The 19,706-nt window shown below is 33.9% G+C and overlaps 2 protein-coding genes across 2 annotated transcripts; both read right to left on the bottom strand.

Moving 5' to 3' along the window:
- Nucleotides 1-8,469: 8,469 nt before the first annotated feature.
- Nucleotides 8,470-12,779, bottom strand: LOC129900624 (uncharacterized). The gene is made up of 4 exons (XM_055975636.1): nucleotides 11,939-12,779; nucleotides 10,097-11,381; nucleotides 9,549-9,632; nucleotides 8,470-8,834 (listed from the first exon to the last, which is right to left on the bottom strand). The coding sequence occupies exons 1-4, from the start codon at nucleotides 12,527-12,529 to the stop codon at nucleotides 8,770-8,772; spliced, it is 2,025 nt and encodes a 674-aa protein (XP_055831611.1). The 5' UTR covers nucleotides 12,530-12,779; the 3' UTR covers nucleotides 8,470-8,769.
- A 3,653-nt stretch (nucleotides 12,780-16,432) lies between these two features.
- Nucleotides 16,433-19,134, bottom strand: LOC129901469 (dormancy-associated protein homolog 4-like). The gene is made up of 3 exons (XM_055976659.1): nucleotides 18,311-19,134; nucleotides 17,529-17,607; nucleotides 16,433-16,828 (listed from the first exon to the last, which is right to left on the bottom strand). The coding sequence occupies exons 1-3, from the start codon at nucleotides 18,621-18,623 to the stop codon at nucleotides 16,801-16,803; spliced, it is 420 nt and encodes a 139-aa protein (XP_055832634.1). The 5' UTR covers nucleotides 18,624-19,134; the 3' UTR covers nucleotides 16,433-16,800.
- Between the last annotated feature and the right edge of the window lie 572 nt (nucleotides 19,135-19,706).

The following is a 19,706-nucleotide window of genomic DNA, read 5'->3' as shown; positions in this document are numbered from 1 at the left end:
TTTCCTGTGAGCTTTATCCCTTGAAATCCTCCGTCTTCGCAGCTCATTAAATATGTTAAAAATAATTTTCTCACTCTGGCTTTTACATACCTTCTCTATTTTTTTTTAAGGTCGTTCAAATTTGAATCGTAACCGATAACTCAATTGTAAAATGACTTATTGGCTTATTGATATTGGATTATTGAATTAACGATTGGTGAACGGATTAAAATTTTATAATAAACAGCTTATCAGTGCGGGTGTGAATTACTCAATTTTCTCATCGGATAAACCGTTAATAAATATCTATCATTAAACCTAAAGCTAAAGACAATGCTTCAATATCATAATCGACTAATACCACTTGCAAATTTAAAAAGAATGTATCATGAAAGTACTGTATAGATATATCTGTTGCATATAAGGTTACTTATTTTATCTTTGCAAAAGTAATTGTATAAAAGAATCGAAAGTTGTGGTTTTAATTTCGTCAGTGAAAGTTAACTACATGATGTGATTTTAATATTTCATCTTTTAGATTTATCTGATACACCATTCGATAACCGTTCAATAATTGTTAACTCGATACCAAATAAGTCGATAACTTATCTGTTGGCTAGCGGATTTATAAATTGAATAACCAATAACCGATAAGCTAAATCGTTAAATATAATTATCCGTCAAAATGCGCTCAATAAACAGCGCTAGACTCTTTCTGAAGATAGAACAAAAAAATGAGTCTTTGAAAAATGATTTACATATCAAGGAAGAACTCTAAGTCGGAGTGCTAATAGAAATATTGTTGCCACTATAAATTTGAATACATAAGGAACTGCAGTAAATTCCTATTTTAAAATCAAAAAGTTCGCAATGATTAGATGTTTGAGACGTTGAAATATTAATTCTTTTAATATTCATAATATTGAGGATTGAAAAATTACTCTTTAATGGCATCACTATAGTATAAATGGTGGAATAAATTATTTCAAATTTGACAATCAAACAAAACATCAAAATTTATCGTTGGACTAATTTTTTAATTCAGGAATATTTATTTTTATTCCTCATACCAAACGCTTTAGTGGGATGAAAATCATGAAAATGTTCGATTTTAATAAATTTATTGGAATTTTTTTTTTGTTTACTTATAATTAAGATTTAGTTTTCCTTTAATATTTTTTTTGTCATAAATTAAAATTATACCAAAAAAGTAAATGCATTATCGTTGAAATAACCTAATAATGTAAAAGAAGTTATACACAAATGATGCACAAGACTTAATTCTATCAGTATATTGCAAAGAAAATAAAAAATGCAATAAATTGCTGTGGAAAAAGAAGGGCAGCCATTGTTGAAAAATGGTAAAGTCAAAAAGGCACAACTATTTTGTTGGAAAAACAGCAAAAACAAATGTGTAGAAAATGCTGGCAACACGTTTTCTGAAACACAAAGCGCGTAAAAGAAATTTTACGCGTTTTGTTCCTCCTATAAATAGAGGCCTAATGCCCTCATTTATATCATCCAAAAATTCCAGAAAGAGAGAGTAAAAATACAAAGAGAGTTATACACCAAGATAAATATTGTAGTCTTGAGTGTCCTTTTTAGTAGTTGTTCCTTTTACAAAAGAGAAGTGTTAATTGTTGTTTTCTCCTTGTATTTGAGAGTTGTATACTCCATATTAAATTAGTGAGATCCTTCTACCCCGTGGTTTTTCCCTTCTATCTTTTAGAGGGGTTTCCACGTAAAATTCTCGTGTCTAATTTATTTTTATTATTTTCATTATATCAAACTTTAGTTGTGCTGCTTTCTCCCCCAACAGTGGTATCAGAGCCCTCGGTTATTCTGTCTATTTTATGCGAAGGTACTATTTATGAATAGTAACTTTTCGTGAATAGTAAAATTCGGTGAATAGTACTATTCACGTGAATAGTAAATTTCGGTGACGGTATAGTTTGTCACGATTTTTCGCAAAAATATTCAGAAACGATCTAGAAGGGTGTGAAGCAAATAACAATGTCGAGTACAACAAAGTTTGACGTTGAGAAATTCAATGGGACTAATTTCTCATTATGGAAAATGAAAATAAAAGCAATACTGAGAAAAGATAATTGCTTAGGTGAAATTGAAAGCAGGCCCACAGACTTTGTTGATGACAGCAAGTGGAACGACATAGACAGCAACGCAGTTGCTGATCTACACTTGGCACTAGCTGATCAAGTGTTGTCAAGTGTAGCGGAAAAGCGGACGGCGAAGGAAATATGGGATACTCTTACGGGGTTGTATGAGGCCAAATCTTTACATAATAAAATCTTCTTAAAAAGGAGATTGTATACTCTTCAAATGGCAAAGTCCATGTCAGTTACTGAACACATCAATACTTTGAATACTTTGTTTTCGCAACTTACAACAATGAGTTGCAAAATAGAGGGGACTGAACGTGCGGAGCTTCTACTTCAAAGTCTGCCTGACTCGTATGATCAACTCATCATCAACCTGATGAACAATACAGACAGTCTAGTTTTCGATGAAATTGCAGTCGCTGTCTTGGAAGAAGAAAATCGGCGCAAAAATAAAGAAGACAGACAAGCAAGTTCACAACAAGCTGAAGCCTTGATGATGATGAGAGGAAGACCAACAGAACGTGGCCCTAGTGGGAGTCATAATCATGGCAGATCTCAATCAAAAAGTAAGAAGAATATCAAGTGCTACAACTGTGGCAAGAAAGGACACTTCAAGAAAGATTGTCAGTTCAAGAAGAAGAGTGAAAACCCTGAGCCATCAAATGCTCAAGGGAATGTTGCATGTACCTCGGATGATGGCGATATTTTATGTAGTGAGGCAATATCAAATAATGAAGGCAGAAAACGTTTCGATGATGTCTGGATCATGGACACAGAAGCAACATGGCATATGACTTTCAGGAGAGAATGGTTCCATCAATATAATCCTATCTTAGGAGGGTCTGTGTTCATAGGAAACGATCATGCTTTGAATGTTATTGGTATTGGGTCAATCAAAATAAAGATGTATGATGGCACGGTTCGCACCATCCAGGAGGTACGACATGTAAAATACTTGAAGAAGAATCTATTGTCTTTAGGACAACTAGATGATAATGGATGTTCGTATAAGACTCATGATGGAGTCATGAGAATATCCAAAGGAGCGCTTGTAGTGATGAAAGCAGAAAAACTTGCTGCAAATCTATATATGCTTAAAGGTGAAACACACCAAGAAGGAGAAGCATCAACCGCGTCAGCAAGTTCATTTGAAGAATCAACGATGATGTGGCATCGTAAACTTGGCCATATGTCGGAACGAGGTTTGAAGATTCTTGCTGAGCAAAAACTTCTTCCAGGGCTCAAAAAGGTATCACTACCCTTTTGTGAGCATTGTGTTACCAGTAAGCAAAATAGACTGAAGTTTAGCAGTTCCTCTGTTAAAAGCAAGGAAATACTAGATTTGGTTCACTCTGATGTCTGGCAAGCACCGGTGGAGTCTCTAGGAGGAGCGAAATATTTCATGTCATTTATCGACAATTACTCCAGGAGAAGTTGGGTATATCCAATCAAGATGAAGGCAGATGTTTTTTCAATTTTCAAAGAATTCAAAGCGTGGGTGAAACTTGAATTTGAGAAAAAGATCAAGTGTTTGAGGACAGATAATGGAGGAGAATACATTGGTGATGAATTTAATAACTTCTGTAAATAAGAAGGTATTAAACGGCAGTTCACGGTGGCATATACTCCACAACAAAATGGAGTAGCAGAGCGAATGAACAGAACTTTGTTGGAACGGACAAGAGCTATGTTGGCAACTGCAGGGTTGAAAAAACCATTCTGGGCAGAAGCAGTCAAAACCGCCTGTTATGTGATCAATCAGTCACCATCAACCGCAATTGATCTGAAAACGCCAATGGAGATGTGGACAGAAAAACCAATTGATTATTCTCGCTTGCATATATTCGGAAGTCCTGCTTATGTTATGTACAACACCCAAGAAAAATCGAAGTTGGATCCAAAATCCAAGGAATGTATTTTCTTAGGGTATGCTGATGGAGTCAAGGGGTATCGCTTGTGGGATCCCACAGCCCGCAAGGTGGTAATCAGCAGGGATGTTGTATTTGTTGAAAACAAGATACAAGCAAAAGAAGGTAGCACTTCAAAAGAAAAATCAGAGACTACTACAGTTGAAGTTGAAGAAATAGAAGAAGTTTCAGTTTCTTCTGAAGCAGCACTAGAGCACGAAGAACAAGAGCAAGCTGAGATCGAAACTTCAGAAGTTCGACGGTCAACTAGGGAGAGAAGAGAATCATCTTGGCACTCAGATTATTCTATGGAGAGTAATATTGCATACTATTTATTAATAGAAGATGGAGAGCCTTCAACCTTTCAAGAAGCTATGAAAGGCCAAGAATCATCTCTGTGGGTGGCAGCAATGCAAGAAGAAATTGAAGCTCTTCATAAAAATAAAACATGGGATCTTGTTCAATTACCACAAGGAAGGAAGGCCATTGGAAACAAATGGGTCTACAAGATCAAACGCAATGGTAATGATCAAGTGGAGAAGTATCGTGCAAGATTGGTGGTGAAAGGATTTGCTCAGAAAGAAGGTATAGACTTCAATGAGATATTTTCTCCGGTGGTTCGACTCACAACAATTCGAGTGGTCCTGGCGATGTGTGCTACATTTGACTTATACTTAGAGCAGTTAGATGTCAAAACTGCATTTCTTCATGGAGAGCTTGAAGAAGAAATTTATATGCTCCAACCAGAAGATTTTGAAGAACAAGGAAAAGAGAACTTGATTTGCAGGTTGAACAAATCTCTATATGGCCTCAAACAGGCGCCGAGGTGTTGGTATAAGAGATTTGATTCCTTCATTATAAGTCTTGGATACAACAGACATAGTTCAGATCCTTGTGTTTATTACAAGAGATTTGGTGATGGAGATTTTGTTATTTTGCTGTTGTATGTTGACGACATGTTGGTAGTAGGCCCCAACAAAGATCGTCTCACAAATTTAAAGGCACAGTGGTCTAGGGAGTTTGAAATGAAGGACTTGGGACCAGCAAACAAGATTCTAGGGATGCAAATTCACCGAGACAGAAATAATAGGAAGATTTGGCTTTCTCAAAAGAACTACTTGAAGAAAATCTTGAGACGCTTCAAGATGCAAGATTGTAAGTCAATCTCTACCCCACTTCCTATTAATTTCAAGTTATCCTCAAGTATGAGTCCTTGCAATGAAGTAGAGAGAATGGAGATGTCTCGAGTACCATATGCATCAGTAGTGGGAAGTTTAATGTTCGCCATGGTATGTACAAGACCTGACATTGCACAAGCAGTGGGAGTGGTTAGTCGGTACATGGCTAATCGTGGTAGAGAGCATTGGAATACTGTTAAGAGGATCTTCAGATACATCAAGGGTACCTCAGATGTTGCAATATGTTATGGAGGATTAGACTTTACTGTTAAAGGTTATGTTGATTCAGATTATGCACGTGATCTTGATAAAAGCAAGTTCACCACAGGTTATGTGTTTACTCTTGCTGGAGGAGCTGTAAGCTGGGTTTCAAAACTGCAATCTATCGTGGCTACATCTACGACAGAAGCAGAATATGTAGCAGCTACACAAGCTAGCAAAGAGGCAATATGGATGCAGATGTTACTGGAGGAGCTCAGGCACAAACAAGAGAGAGTTGTTTTGTTTTGTGACAGTCAGAGCGCTTTGCACCTTGCAAAGAATCTGGCATTTCATTCAAGGACAAAGCACATACGAGTTCAGTATCACTTTGTTCGTGAGAAGGTGGAAGAAGGCAGTGTGGATATTCAGAAAATTCACACTAATGACAACCTAGCAGATATGTTTACAAAGCCGATCAACAGTAACAAGTTTATATGGTGTTGATCTTCTATTGATCTAGCAGAAACGTAACATTGTATTAATTGGGTAGAAAGAATGATGTGAAGACTTAATTGATTCTCAATTAAATCTTCAAGTGGGAGAATGCAAAGAAAATAAAAAATGCAATAAATTGCTGTGGAAAAAGAAGGGCAGCCATTGTTGAAAAATGGTAAAGTCAAAAAGGCACAGCTATTTTGTTGGAAAAACAGCAAAAACAAATGTGTAGAAAATGCTGGCAACACGTTTTCTGAAACACAAAGCGCGTAAAAGAAATTTTACGCGTTTTGTTCCTCCTATAAATAGAGGGCCTAATGCCCTCATTTATATCATCCAAAAATCCCAGAAAGAGAGAGTAAAAATACAAAGAGAGTTATACACCAAGATAAATATTGTAGTCTTGAGTGTCCTTTTTAGTAGTTGTTCCTTTTACAAAAGAGAAGTGTTAATTGTTGTTTTCTCCTTGTATTTGAGAGTTGTATACTCCATATTAAATTAGTGAGATCCTTCTACCCCGTGGTTTTTCCCTTCTATCTTTTAGAGGGGTTTCCACGTAAAATTCTCGTGTCTAATTTATTTTTATTATTTTCATCATATCAAACTTTAGTTGTGCTGCTTTCTCCCCCAACACATATTCCTAAGTAAAGAGATTATTGGTTTTCTTGCTCCCGCTTCCTCATCTGCGCTCATCAAGCCAACTTTTCTCTTTGGGAGGTGAAAGAGCGGGGTTAGGCATTCTTAGGCAATAGACCACACATCTAGAAGTTGAAACATCAGATTCTAGTCCATCGACTTCTTCTTCTATTGAAAGAGTGATAATTTTGGATTTTAATTTTTTAATAGTCCTAAAGTTTTAATTTGGATCGTGATATTCCGACCACTAATTTCACGAACAATTTTTCTTTAAAACAAATATTAGTAATAAAATTTCAAAAAAATAAAGATGAGGTAAGGTATCAATTTTTTTTTTCTTTATATTCTGTTTATTAATGACTGATGTGGAATGCTTGGGCTTCATTTGAACAAATATTTAATCGAAGTTGAAAAAATCAGTAATTAAAGTTAATGTTGAAGTTATTTGAAAATTGATACCTTAATTACCTTACCTTTATTTTTTGGTTAAAGTTCCAAATTAACCCTTACGAAGTACTAAATAGTAAATATGTAATTTGTTATACAAGTTTGCACTATATAATACTGTACAATTTTATAAATATGTAATTTCCCTTTTTAATATTAACAAAATTTTACTACTATTATTTTAGGAAATTTTACAGTGCAATCAGCACTAACAAAATTTTAGAAAATGTGAGTCCATAAAAAACATAATTAAGGTGAAGTTTGTGGCTCTTCATGTCCATGACATTGTTCAAGGGAAACAAATGAGTAGTGCAACCACATAGTGAAGAGCGGAGCTATTGAGGACTCAGGGATTCATCTGAATCTCTTTCGACAAAAAAATTACATTATTTGTACATAGTTAAAATTATTTATATATATATTAAATGTTGAACTCATTCGACTTCTTCATTTATTGAACCCCTGATGAAAATTCTGACTCCACGTCTCCTACACATATATATTACCTTTTAGGACAAACCTACGAACGTTGGTATAATTAAAAGTTGGGACCTTTTAGGATCTCAAACTTAAACGATAAGGGTGGGACATTATTAGTGTGTCAAACTTGTTCCTTTCCACAGAACATTTAGATATAACACATTTAAATATCTAGAGAACTTGCTAGCTCTAAATGATTGCTGATAAATCATGCTTAGACCATGTTCAACCATAAAAAAATAAGTTGGTTTGTTCTAATTTTTCTTCATAAAAAGCTTAGTTATCTAAAGCACATTTATCTAACAGAGTGGGTGGCCTCACCTGCCTTTGGACTCTTTAATTAGGTTTGCATTTGGTAGAGAAATCTCATTATATTCTCTGAAATAATAGTCTATAGGCTTTATGGATTTCCTTTTTGGCTGCCAACTTCAACAGTCACCATACCAATATATTCATTTTTCCTTGGCCTTTTCTGCATAATTTGATTAAAATACACTACCCAGTGTATTTCCCAAGCCAAACCAGGATCAACCACCATCTAATCGGAAAATTAAGTTCTATATATAAGTATTTTCATATAGATGTGTCATTGCCATATCTAAAGCTTATTCAAAGCTTATAATATATGTGTTAATCCTTAATATGTTGGAATCAGTTGCACTTGTTTCATGCTATTCAGGAGTGTTAAGATGATTCGTCATAGTTAGGTGGACGATTATTTAAGCTGGAGAAGCAGGGCACATGCTGAATTACTTGGAACTTTGATCTTTCAAGAATTTTGCATGTGCTCTCGCTCTCCAGCTTAATTCTCCCGCCAATTCCAGCTTTCGAATCTCAGTTATGTCGAGTTCAGGTAAGTCCTCATTTAGTCAATACACTCTTTAGCCACCTTTCTTTTCATGTACATGAAACATTCGATCTATAATTACTCACAAATAAAGTAGCTTCTCCTTCCAAACTTGTGATATTTACAAAAATCAATGCTTGAATGACTAGAAAAAATAAAAATAGAAGTTGAAGAATTCTCCAACTGCCAATATTACATTAACATTCAGCCAGAGGGAACTGTTCTCTCAAAGCAATAAACAACATTATATTCCCGAAACAACAAGAATTAAAACATAAGCAAGGCCTAACGAGCCCCATGATACATACGTACTATACATGTACAAGAATAAATTGTATTTAGATGATTGTAGGCTGTATATAACACACACATACCTCAAGCTCTGGCTGAAGAAAAAAATACTATGATTTGAAGATGTGTTTCATCAAGACAATTCCATATGTTTTATATATCACTAGAACCTTTGTCCTTCGAGGGACTTATCTTGGCTTCGACTCCTTTCCCTTGCTTCTGAATGATGACAAAGAAAAGAATGATCTTGGAGCTGTGAAATAGTAAATAAATAGAAGTTAAAATGTAAAAACTTGAATTACTGAAACACCAAAACTTGTACAAGCTTCAAATGGATTTGTGCAATACAAAATATTGAAAAGTTCAAGATTTGTTAGATATCTGATGATATACTGTTTCATTGTTGATCAATGTAATACATCTTTAAGGCATTAGCTAATAAGCAAGACACATAAGATGATGATAAAACAACTTTACTTCTTGTGTTACTCTCTCCGTTTCAATTTGTTTATCTGGTTTTGACTTGACACATATCTTAAGAAAGTAAAGAAACTTTTTAATCTTGGTCTTAAAGTACTTAAGACATGTAGAACGTAACCAAATGTCCTTTAATATTGTGGTCTTAAACATATCATCTGGAAAGTTTGAATTAAAGAGTTGTCAAAAAAGGAAAAAGACATCCTTTTTTTAAAACAGACTAAAAAGGAAAGTAGGACAAACAAATTGAAATGGAGGAAGTATTAGACAGGGAATGCTCCGACTCAGGAAGTATATAGGTCCGGAAGATAGTTGCATAAAAAAGTGTGATCTGTGCACACCTGTTTTTTAAAGGTTATGAAGCTAAGTGTCATCTATGCCTATGGAGGCCTCTTACTCTTTCGTTTCTTCTAATGGTGGAATTTATTGGACAAAACAGAAAACACAGAGGAATAAGTTGGGAAACACCAATTATATTCTAAATGTTCACCCTTTATTGAGCTTCCTGATAAATGATTCTCCCTCGGTTTGAAGTTAACTGGATGTGCAGGAATAGACATGTACAAGGATTGAACTGCCAGAAGTAAAGTTCACTGAATCAGTTACTTGAAATCAATGAGCTTCAGACCAAAAATTGAAAAGGAATGATGGCATGAAAAGGTGTACGTACTCATAAGCAAAATAAACCTTCCCAAAGATGCTCATTTACATCTACACGGTTCAGGTTTCCCAACAAACTTTAAACTCCACTACTCGAAGTTTCTAAACTTTAAACATTAGAAGAAACTATTGCAAAATAAACAAAGTTAATGTATATATTGTGCAATTCATGAATCACACCGCTTGTCCTTTGCAAGAATCATTGTGATGATATACTCAAGTTAATGACGAATAAGTTTACTCTTCATCTTACACCTCTGTGACAGTTGTTTCTTATTATTCAGACAAGTCCAATTTGAAACAATTAACAACAAATAAAGTTGAATCAATATTGAGGAAGCCATTGAATATCCATCAAAAGGAAACATCATATCTTACCTCGTTTGTTGAAAAGCACATCCTCATATAAGCTATCATCAGAGCGATGGCGACTATCATGTGCATTTCTTGTGCAATCATTTCCTTTCGAAGTAGTTGCAGCAATCCAGTCTTTAACCAAACTATCTGCGTCAGGGTTTTTCCTCCCAAATTTTAATAATCGTTTAAATCCTCTGGCCTTATCCTTGCGCGATAGACTTTGAGAAGATTTGACAATATTGATTGGATTCTGAGCTGTTGTTCCCCATTTCGTCCTCATTCTAGTAGCACCATTAATATGTGTTGGAGTCAGAAAATGTGGATTCCAGGATGTAGGACTTCCCACAGGAGAGTCTAAAGCATCAACATCAGACATCTCATGAGTCTGCGAGACAGGACTATTTAGGAAGTTGGAAGGCACAGAAGAAGGCGAATATCCAGCTTCCGAAGCGTAGCAAACTTGAGAAAGTGATCTCAGTAAATGTCTATTTTCTGGTCCAGAATTTTTCTTCTCCATCTCATGGCTCGATCTTGGTGTCCCCTTATCAAAATGCTCCTCAACTGCAGATATCATGTTCTCAAAATCGTCCTCGACTCTACTCTCTGAGTCCTCAGAATCCAATTCCATGTCATCAACATCCTCATCATCATTGTGCGTAAACCTAGACGCAATGTTAGAATCCCTTGTTTCAGTTAAACCACCACTTGAACTGAAGTCATCATCTTTTCCCTTCTTTAGTGAAGTCTTTGTATCCGAAATGTTGGAAAATTTATCACTATGACTCTGCCTCATATTGTCCTTCACGGATTTAAGAGGTGCTGAAATTACACCCTTAGGACTTTGTTCCATCTTGTCTTTATCAAATTTGAGAGGTGCCAAAACAACACCCTCAGAATTCAAGGCAGAGCTTTTCCTCAAGGACTGTGAGTGCAGTAATTTGCTACGTGAATAAGGTGCACGAGGAATTGTTTTACCAGCTGGAGAATAAGGCTCAGCATTTTCCTTTCTCATGTAAGAAAAGTTTGGAACGGATCGTGCAAGTGGACTTTCAGATTGAGATTTTCGTCTATTGGAAGGACTACTAGAAACCTTCATAGGAGACCTCGGAACAGATGCTACTATGTTTCGAGGTTTGGATGAAGTTTTGATAGGTAAATGTTGTTTCTTCCTCGGAGTAGTAGTATGCTTAGAAACTTCTTCCAAAGATGTTTCACTAGAAGACCTGAGTACATCATTCTTTTTCTGATTCATGAATTCAAGCATATCTTCTCTATCATCACTTTGCTGAAAGAGTACTGATTGTTGCTGTCAAAGGGAAATAACTTTTCTTCAAGATAGGTGACAAGATAAAAGGAAAAATAACCAAATCAACTCTAGGATTTAACAAGAAACAGAAATGCTACATACTGTGTGCGAAATTGCTCATCTACACAACAACATACCCAGTGTAATCCCAGGGGAGGGGTCTAGGAAGAATAGAGTGTATGCAAACCTTAGTAAAGACATCGTTTCGAATAAACCCTTGGCTAATTTCTGCATCTATACAACAACAACAACAAACAAACAAACAAATAACAACAGAACTGGTGTAATTCCACAAATAGGGTCTGAAAAGGTAGAGTGTACACACACAAGGTAAAGAACTTATTGTTTCCGATAAACCCTCAGCTAATTATTGCACGTATACAACAGCAACAAACAATAACAAACCCACTGTTATCCCACAAATAGGGTTTGAAGAGAATAGGGTGTACGCAGACCTTATCCCTGCCTTAACAGGTAGAAAATCTAGTTGTTTCCGATGGACCTTCGGCTAATTGTTGCATCTATTGGTAAGAAAATTAAAGGAAGTCGAATAATACTTGGTCTCTGCTAAAAATTGAGCTGGAGTTAAATGATCTGAGTCTCTCCATAGTCTTCATTTCAGCTGTATTCCTCTCAAGGCTATCCTCCATAGCCCTTAGCTTGGCTTCCTTCTCTGCTCCTTTAGAATTCCATTCATCCCTAAGTTTTGCATCCCTTTTCTCCATGTACATATCATAGAATTTCCCCGGAAAACCCGCAAAACCGATTAACTCATGATCACAAGAGTTTTTTTCTACTGGTTCCGTAAACGTATGATCATCGAGAAAAGCATTGTCTATTTCAGGTAATTTTTTGTAGGATGAAGTAGCTGATGGCCAGCTTTGCATGTGACCATGCCTACTAGTTCTATTGGTAAAATAATTAGATTGATGATTTCCAGGTGCCGGAGATGTGCGCAATTTATGCTCTGCGAAAAGCTTTTCGAGTTCATTTGCTTTTATTTTCAACTCATCATTTAGTTCCTGGTTTCCTTTTGATTGCCTCCCCCTTTGAAATTGCTCCGCAGAAGGTGTGACAAATGAATCAACTCCCTCATTTTCCATATGAGACGATGGATACCACATTTTCTTCTCTAGTTCGATATACATACAAATACACGCAAAAAAATTAAAATGTGTAGGAATAATATGTTACGATAACGAGGGTTGATGAATGAGGAGGAGTGTTAAATCTCCTCCTCCTTCTCCTCGTTATCAACAATGGTGACGCTTCTCTTGCTTTTGTCGTGATCAAGTTAAACGTTCAATTCTCAGGTACGTCGCAAGAGGGAAGCAGGGGAAGGAGGATATTGGGATGATGAAACGTGGAGGGTTGGGATTGGTCTAGGTAAGAAGGGGTGTTGCTGTTGTTGTGTTGAGAGGGATTCTCGGATAGGTAGAATGGGGCCGGGTCAATCCAGATAAATGGGCTTGGAACTCCTTGATGTTCATGTCCCATCCATATTTCCAACTTTTACGAAATTATGCTTAGTGTCTCGAGAAGTTTTCATCTTGAATTTTTTTCCCAAATTATTAAAATCATTAAGAAATAACTTCACTTGAAAATCTTTGACACTTTTGGTGCCCATTAGTTATAAGTTTTAATTTTTTACTACAAAGCAAAACTCGTGATCAATTAAACAGGTTCATTGTTTATAGATATCCTGAATCAAGTATTCTAAATATAAGAGGATACCAATTCAAAAAATATCCCTTTCTCTCTTTCTAATCGGTAGGATTTTCTGCTGCTAAATTACTTATTGTTATCTTTGTTCTTAATTAATTAATACTAAAGGAATTTGTTGAATTCAGAAAATGCACATATAATGAATAAAATATCTTTAAATACAATTTCATTCACAAAATGCCTTAAATTAGAAGAAAAATCATGTGGTCATACTTCATCAAATTTTACTACATGTTGAAAAATGAATCTTGTGTTGGAAAAATAGAAGTATTTTTTGATACACGAATTGTTTTTGACACATATGAGAGAGGAAATTAATTATGTTACATATATATAAATTTGTTGATGAACTAAGAAAGATGAAACATGATCATGGACTAGAAAAGATAAAAGAATATCTGAAATTAAATTATGATACATGTACTAGAATAGGTACATGTCAAAAGCATTTTTATAAATATGTTTGTATGATAAGCAAAACGGAATGTGAGTTAAGCACGTGGAAGAAAATATTTTTTACTTATTTTCAAAGAGAATGATTGATTATGTAAGTCACGTTGAGTGAAACAGAAAAGAATTTTTGTTTCACTTGTTTTTTTAGAAATTTTTTTGATTGATTGAGAGTGTTGCTCTTCCCTTTTTTTCCAACACATGTTACGCTCTAGATTCACCATCGTAAAGGAACTATGTATTCATAATAATTTTTTAGTGCTAAAAATTAATTGTAATTAAATTAAATAAAAGAGTAATTTAATTTAATTTGATGAATTTTACGAGTACAATTTCATAATTCTTTTGATTGTTCTTTCCTAAGCTTTTTGTAGTTTGAGGGCCGTAAATAGCATGTTTCTCAAATGTAGGATGACTTAGACCTTCTTGAGATGCATTTAATCTCCAAAACGTCTAGCTTTTTGTAGTTTGAGGGCCGTAAATAGCGTGTTTCTCAAATGTAGGATGACTTAAACCTTCTTGAGATGCGTTTGATCTCCAAAACATCTTGTAGCACTTCATCTTTTCGAATCAAATCTCAAGAAGAACTTTGTTGATTACTTCTTTGGAATTTTTTGTAGTTGATGTTGATACTTTCTCCAATGCTTACTGAATATTCTCATAAAATTATGTAACTTTCCTATTTATAGTATTAGGGAGTAGACAATACAAGTGTTAATGAAGTTTTTTTTACCTCATTTTGATTGGTTCATGTAAGTCATCAAGTTTATCACAAATGTTATGTAATAAGATTATTTATGATTGGTCAAATCATGTTATTTTGGATATTTGACGACTTTTGATTGATTCTTGAATTTGTTTGAGATTGCCACATCATTTATACATATGGAGAGTTTGAGCTTCAAAGTGAAATGAACTTTGAACTTGAATTTAATAAAATGGACTTATTTATTTATAAAGTCCAAATTAATTATTCAACTCAAATGAACATATGTTTAATGTAAATGTATGAAGTTAATCCAATAAAATTTATATGTCTATAGGATGTGTTACATTTCCTAGCTAAATCAATCCTCACTTGTGAGGATTGTGAAAGTATACCTGGCATGAGTTTGAGCTTTAAGGTGAAATAAATTTTGGAGTGAAATTTCATAAAATGGACTTATTTATTTATAAAGTTCAAATTAAAGCTTTAAGGTGAGCTTTAATGTAAATGTATGAAGTTAATCCAATAAAATTTATATGTCTATAGGATGTGTTACATTTCCTAGCTAAATCAATCCTCACTTGTGAGGATTGTGAAAGTATACCTGGCATGAGTTTGAGCTTTAAGGTGAAATAAATTTTGGAGTGAAATTTCATAAAATGGACTTATTTATTTATAAAGTTCAAATTAATTATTCAACTCAAAAGAAAATAAATTTAATTTAAATATATGAATTTAATTCAATAAAATTTATACGTCTATGGTATATGTTACATTACAAGCTAAATCAATCCTCATGGGCGAGGATCGTGAAACTAGTATACCCCTCCCTTTGTTTCTCACCTTGTTTGAGTTACAAATTTGCAGACACAACACAGTAACATGGCCAGAAATTTACCAAAGAGTCTAGTTTTTTTCCTTAATTGTGAAGTACACAATTAAATTTATCAATTAATATTTAACCTTTGTATACACAAATTTTTTTGATGAAAAGCGTGCATCGGACTATCATTCGACTAAGATATATGGATCTGTCCATGATTTAAAAGTGTTGCACAAACGACATAATCGTATACTTCTTGAATTTAAATTATATATATTAATAATGTAAAAATTAACTAAATTTTAACATTTGATGAAATATTAGTTACTATACTTTCACCAAAGAGCTGAAGTTGCAAATTCAGGCTATCGTAGTCAATGGATACGACGTAAAATGGAAATGGAAATAATTTGGGTTAAATCTGGAAAAAAAAGAATTACGAAATAAAAAGATGTGGAGATGCGGGGGATCGAACCCCGTGCCTCTCGCATGCAAAGCGAGCGCTCTACCATTTCCATTTTTTTTTGGTTTCCCATCCGGTGTTCGGAGTCTGCATTGGAGCCCCAATTAAATCCGAATAGCGCACTTCAAGGCTCATTCGGGGGTGGCGCTCTCAATAGAATTTTGCTCGAACCTGAAACCTATAGTTAAGAGTGAAGCAGTCCAACCAGTGCACCACAAAACCATGTTAGTTAAATTTCTTTTCACTTGCAAGTTCATAGTGTGTTTTGAAATTTATACTCCTAATAAAATCAATGACACTGTAGACACAGCCTGCTATTAACACTTTCTTCTTTTCTTCGTTGTCAGCATTTCGTAATTTGAATTGTGCTATCTAAATTGAGATGAAAGGAGTATTATTTTTAGTAATTCAACTTTTTATCTTTCTTTTGTAATTAAAAAAAAGAAAGCAAAAAGTGTCCTTCAACTGTGAAATCTAAAATAACTTTGCTCTTGGTTGAATTTGATCGTATCATTGGTGGACTAGTTCAAATTTACCTCTCAACTATGAAAAATAGAACAAATTTACCCTTTGCTTAAATTTAGTCTCAAATGTGCCCTTATTGTTGAATAATAATTTTTTTTTAGCTTGACACTTGGTATTTGATATTAATATTAGTGGCCGATTAAATTTGAATTCACACACCATTGGACCTGTTTTTGGGTGATGCTTCCAACAATTCGAACTTGAGCCCTCTATTGAGAAGGATCTCAATCATCTAACCACATCCTACGTTGGATATCACTGAAGAACTTGCTTAAATTTGTCATCAAAATTAACAAAGCCATTCATAAGAACTATACCCCATTTTATATTACACAAAACAAGACAATTACACCAGTGTATAAATTAAACTGGTGCTTCATTCAAGTATTTATTGAAAGAGCATTATTAAGGTGGAGTACATCAAACTCACAACCAAAGTAAACAAAAAACAGTCAAAAAGCATCACTCCAAACAGATGGAGGAAGCAACTTATAAGAAGAAAAAAATTAGTAAAATCTCCTACTTGTAGTTTCTCTCTCCCTGGTATTAACATAATCATCCTCTATTTTATGCAGAGGTTCCTTCACTACTCTGGAACCTTCTTATTATTCTGGTTATAATACACTAATTAATATGTATATATTAGTATTAGTTATATATGCACAAATTGCAGCAGTAATTTCTTCACACAAAAATTGTTGTTTTTTTTCCGTTTCTGCTTGTCTGGTCAACGATCCCAAGCACTCAGCACAATCCTGCAACAATACAATTCAGATCCACAATTCTTGTATAAGGAATTAAACACATCAAATGAAACAAGAAGATGCATGTATAGGTATCATGCCGTGGCGGAGTCAGAATATTTAATAAGTAGGTTCAAAATCATAAAAAAATAAATGCATAAACTAGATTCGACATCTATTATATATGTATAAAAAAATATGTTAATCATGTATAAATAGTATAAATTTTTATCGAAGGGGATTCGGATGAACCCCGTAGCTCCACTCCTGGTATCATGTTAAATGCGTAGATTGAACTGACTCTGGACAAATTAAAATGAGTTGAGTTAATAAATAGACGCAAAAGTTATTTGAGCTGAAATCTGCAAAAATATCAAGTTTTAATTGCTTTATTTGTTTTTTTTTATACTTTTTTAACAGATCAATGTATACTATATGTCGACCTAAAATTTAAATTTTTAATAGATCAATATAAACTACATATCAACCTAAATTTTAATGGACTTAAATAAATTAAGCTAAACTAATAAATAAATAGATTAATAATTAGTCTAAACTTGAACGAATAATTGAATTATAATTTCATGAGCTAATCTTATCCCTCCATATGCAAGTACCTTTTAGAAACTAAACTACAAAATATAGAAAAGCAAATAATCAAGGACATGAGACAATAATATAAGAAGGGAAAGCTAGGATTAAGAAAATTCACCAATCATAATTTGCAGAAGACGGTTCCATATTTGTTTTTCCCTTTAGTTGCTTCCTGTAATTCCTCCGTGGTGTGCTTGCTATACGGGAAAACCAAAAGGTCAAAAAAAAAAACATTTATCAAACACCAAACACCTCATATTTTATTTTTACTTTTTTTTAAAAAAAAAAAAAGAAAGGTCATATTTGCTTCTATAATTAGTATACAAAATATTTTAATGTTAACCTCAATTATAATTTGAAGTCATTCACTACGGATCAAGATCAGGTGAAGGCGTCGGTATAAACAAGCACCGTCATATTCTCATCGTTAACAAATTGTCACGTATTATAAATTTCAAGCATAAACTGAGTAAATTTTATACGTCAAAATACTTTGAGAAATAATCGTATTTACATCTCTATGCTAATACTTTGAGAAATAATCATATTTCAATCTGAAGTTCCGTTTGGAATTAGGATCAAGGAACAAATACAAGACGCTATGCTAATAAATGAGCACGCATAGTATAGTGAAAGACTTTCTCCGTCCGTCTCAATTTATGTAATATCATTCGAATTTCGAAATTCAAATAATTTTTTTGTTATATAATTTTTAAATATCTTTAATTATAAATTATCGTGACTTATACTATATTTTTTATATAAATTATATTTTAAAAAATATAAATTAAATTATTTAATTCTCGAAATTTGGACATATTATATAAAATTAAGATATTTCGTAGGGAGGGAAAAAATAAGAGGAAAGAAGGAGAATTAATTCTGGAAAGGAGGACTAACGTGCAAATGGGGAATTTGGAGCGCTAGAAAACGCCGGAGAAGATGGAACAGAGCCAGAATCAGGCGTAGTATTGCCAGAACGGCCACAAGTTGAGTTGCTGCGGAGAATCGTAATGCTCCGGGAAACCGGCATCAGATCGTCGCTAGCACCGCCGCCGCTGCCTTGGTGGTGGAGGCCGAGCTTGGTGGGAGACGGCGGAGCACTGCAGGTAGAGCGTCCGGCGAATGAATTATAGTTGCGAAGTTTTCCTAGACCTGACTCCGGTGCCGGACCGGCAAGTGTATCATCCCACAGTTTGTGAAGAAAACCCATTATCGATCGATTAATGAAAAAACACAAATGATTTGAATAAAAAAAAAAAAAAACTCTTAGCTAGTAACTTAATTTTTTTTCTTTTTCTTTTCGTAATTTTTTTTAAATTATTAATTTTTTTAATTTGTAACAACCGTAATTGAGGTGATGCTTAACGTCTAAATATATTGTAAGGCGGGGGACACCACCAGAATGCGACTGTTACAAGATTACAAAGAGAGAGGTAATTTATTAGAGAAATAAAAAATTAGTATATGAAATTAATTTAATTAATCTGATGTTATGGTGAAGAGAGGCTTTTATAGAAGATTTTCATGGCTGGGGGATATTGGGAGGAAGCAATGGAGGTCCGGCTAATATGGCTCTCTTTCAAGCCATTGAAATAGCAGTGGTGTGTGCATTGTTTAGTTATTAGGGATCTCACATTTTAGCTTACCCCCAACGGAGCTAGAATTCATTAAAAATCACAACATATGTATACATATAGAATTAAATTAAAGTTTAGGTACAAATAGTTCTAAATATTAAATTTCTATGTTCATAAGTTGTGCGTTTTAAAAGTCCACTATTTTATGAGACAAAAAAACACCTCACATTAGTCACATTGGAAATTTTTTATTTTGTAGAGGCACATTTATTGTCATTTGTATGAGGAATTTTTTGACTGCTAAATGTATAATATGGGATCCATATCTTATCCATTTCACTTTTTTTCATCTTACTTTTTTCATTCATTTTCAATTTATTTTTTTCCTCCTCTGAACGTTACATTTATTAAAAGTATAAAGAATTTTTTAGACTCATTCACAATGTCTAGAATGTCTATTTTATCTTTATATTATTTATTTATTTGAGAAAAAATTAAAGCTAATATATCAAGAAAATTTCAATTTAATTTTTGAATGAGTTTGAAGGAATTGAAGGTAGCAAAATTAAAAATAAAAAATCATAAAATTAAACTCTTTTATTTGTCTATCTTATAGAATGATGTACAAGGAATATGAGAAGTTGGACTTTTTGTTGAGTTGTTCTTTATTGTGGTCGTTTATAAAAGATCAAACAAGGGTAAATTATCCTTTTACA

Source organism: Solanum dulcamara, chromosome 8, assembly GCF_947179165.1.
Source record: "Solanum dulcamara chromosome 8, daSolDulc1.2, whole genome shotgun sequence".
In the NCBI taxonomy this organism is placed as follows: Eukaryota; Viridiplantae; Streptophyta; class Magnoliopsida; order Solanales; family Solanaceae; genus Solanum; species Solanum dulcamara.
This window is presented reverse-complemented; position numbering and strand designations above follow the sequence as displayed.

Excerpts from the sequence above, each read along its gene's own strand:
- LOC129901469 (XM_055976659.1), bottom strand. The coding sequence starts at position 18,623 with ATGGGTTTTCTTCACAAACTGTGGGATGATACACTTGCCGGTCCGGCA. Across the intron at positions 17,608-18,310 it reads TCCAAATTCCCCATTTGCAC|CAAGCACACCACGGAGGAAT; the intron begins GTTAGTCCTCCT and ends TTTCCCGTATAG. Across the intron at positions 16,829-17,528 it reads TCTTCTGCAAATTATGATTG|GATTGTGCTGAGTGCTTGGG; the intron begins GTGAATTTTCTT and ends GTATTGTTGCAG.
- LOC129900624 (XM_055975636.1), bottom strand. The coding sequence starts at position 12,529 with ATGTATATCGAACTAGAGAAGAAAATGTGGTATCCATCGTCTCATATG. Across the intron at positions 9,633-10,096 it reads TGTGCTTTTCAACAAACGAG|TTCAATCCTTGTACATGTCT; the intron begins GTAAGATATGAT and ends TACTTCTGGCAG. Across the intron at positions 8,835-9,548 it reads ATCAGGAAGCTCAATAAAGG|CTCCAAGATCATTCTTTTCT; the intron begins GTGAACATTTAG and ends ACTATTTCACAG.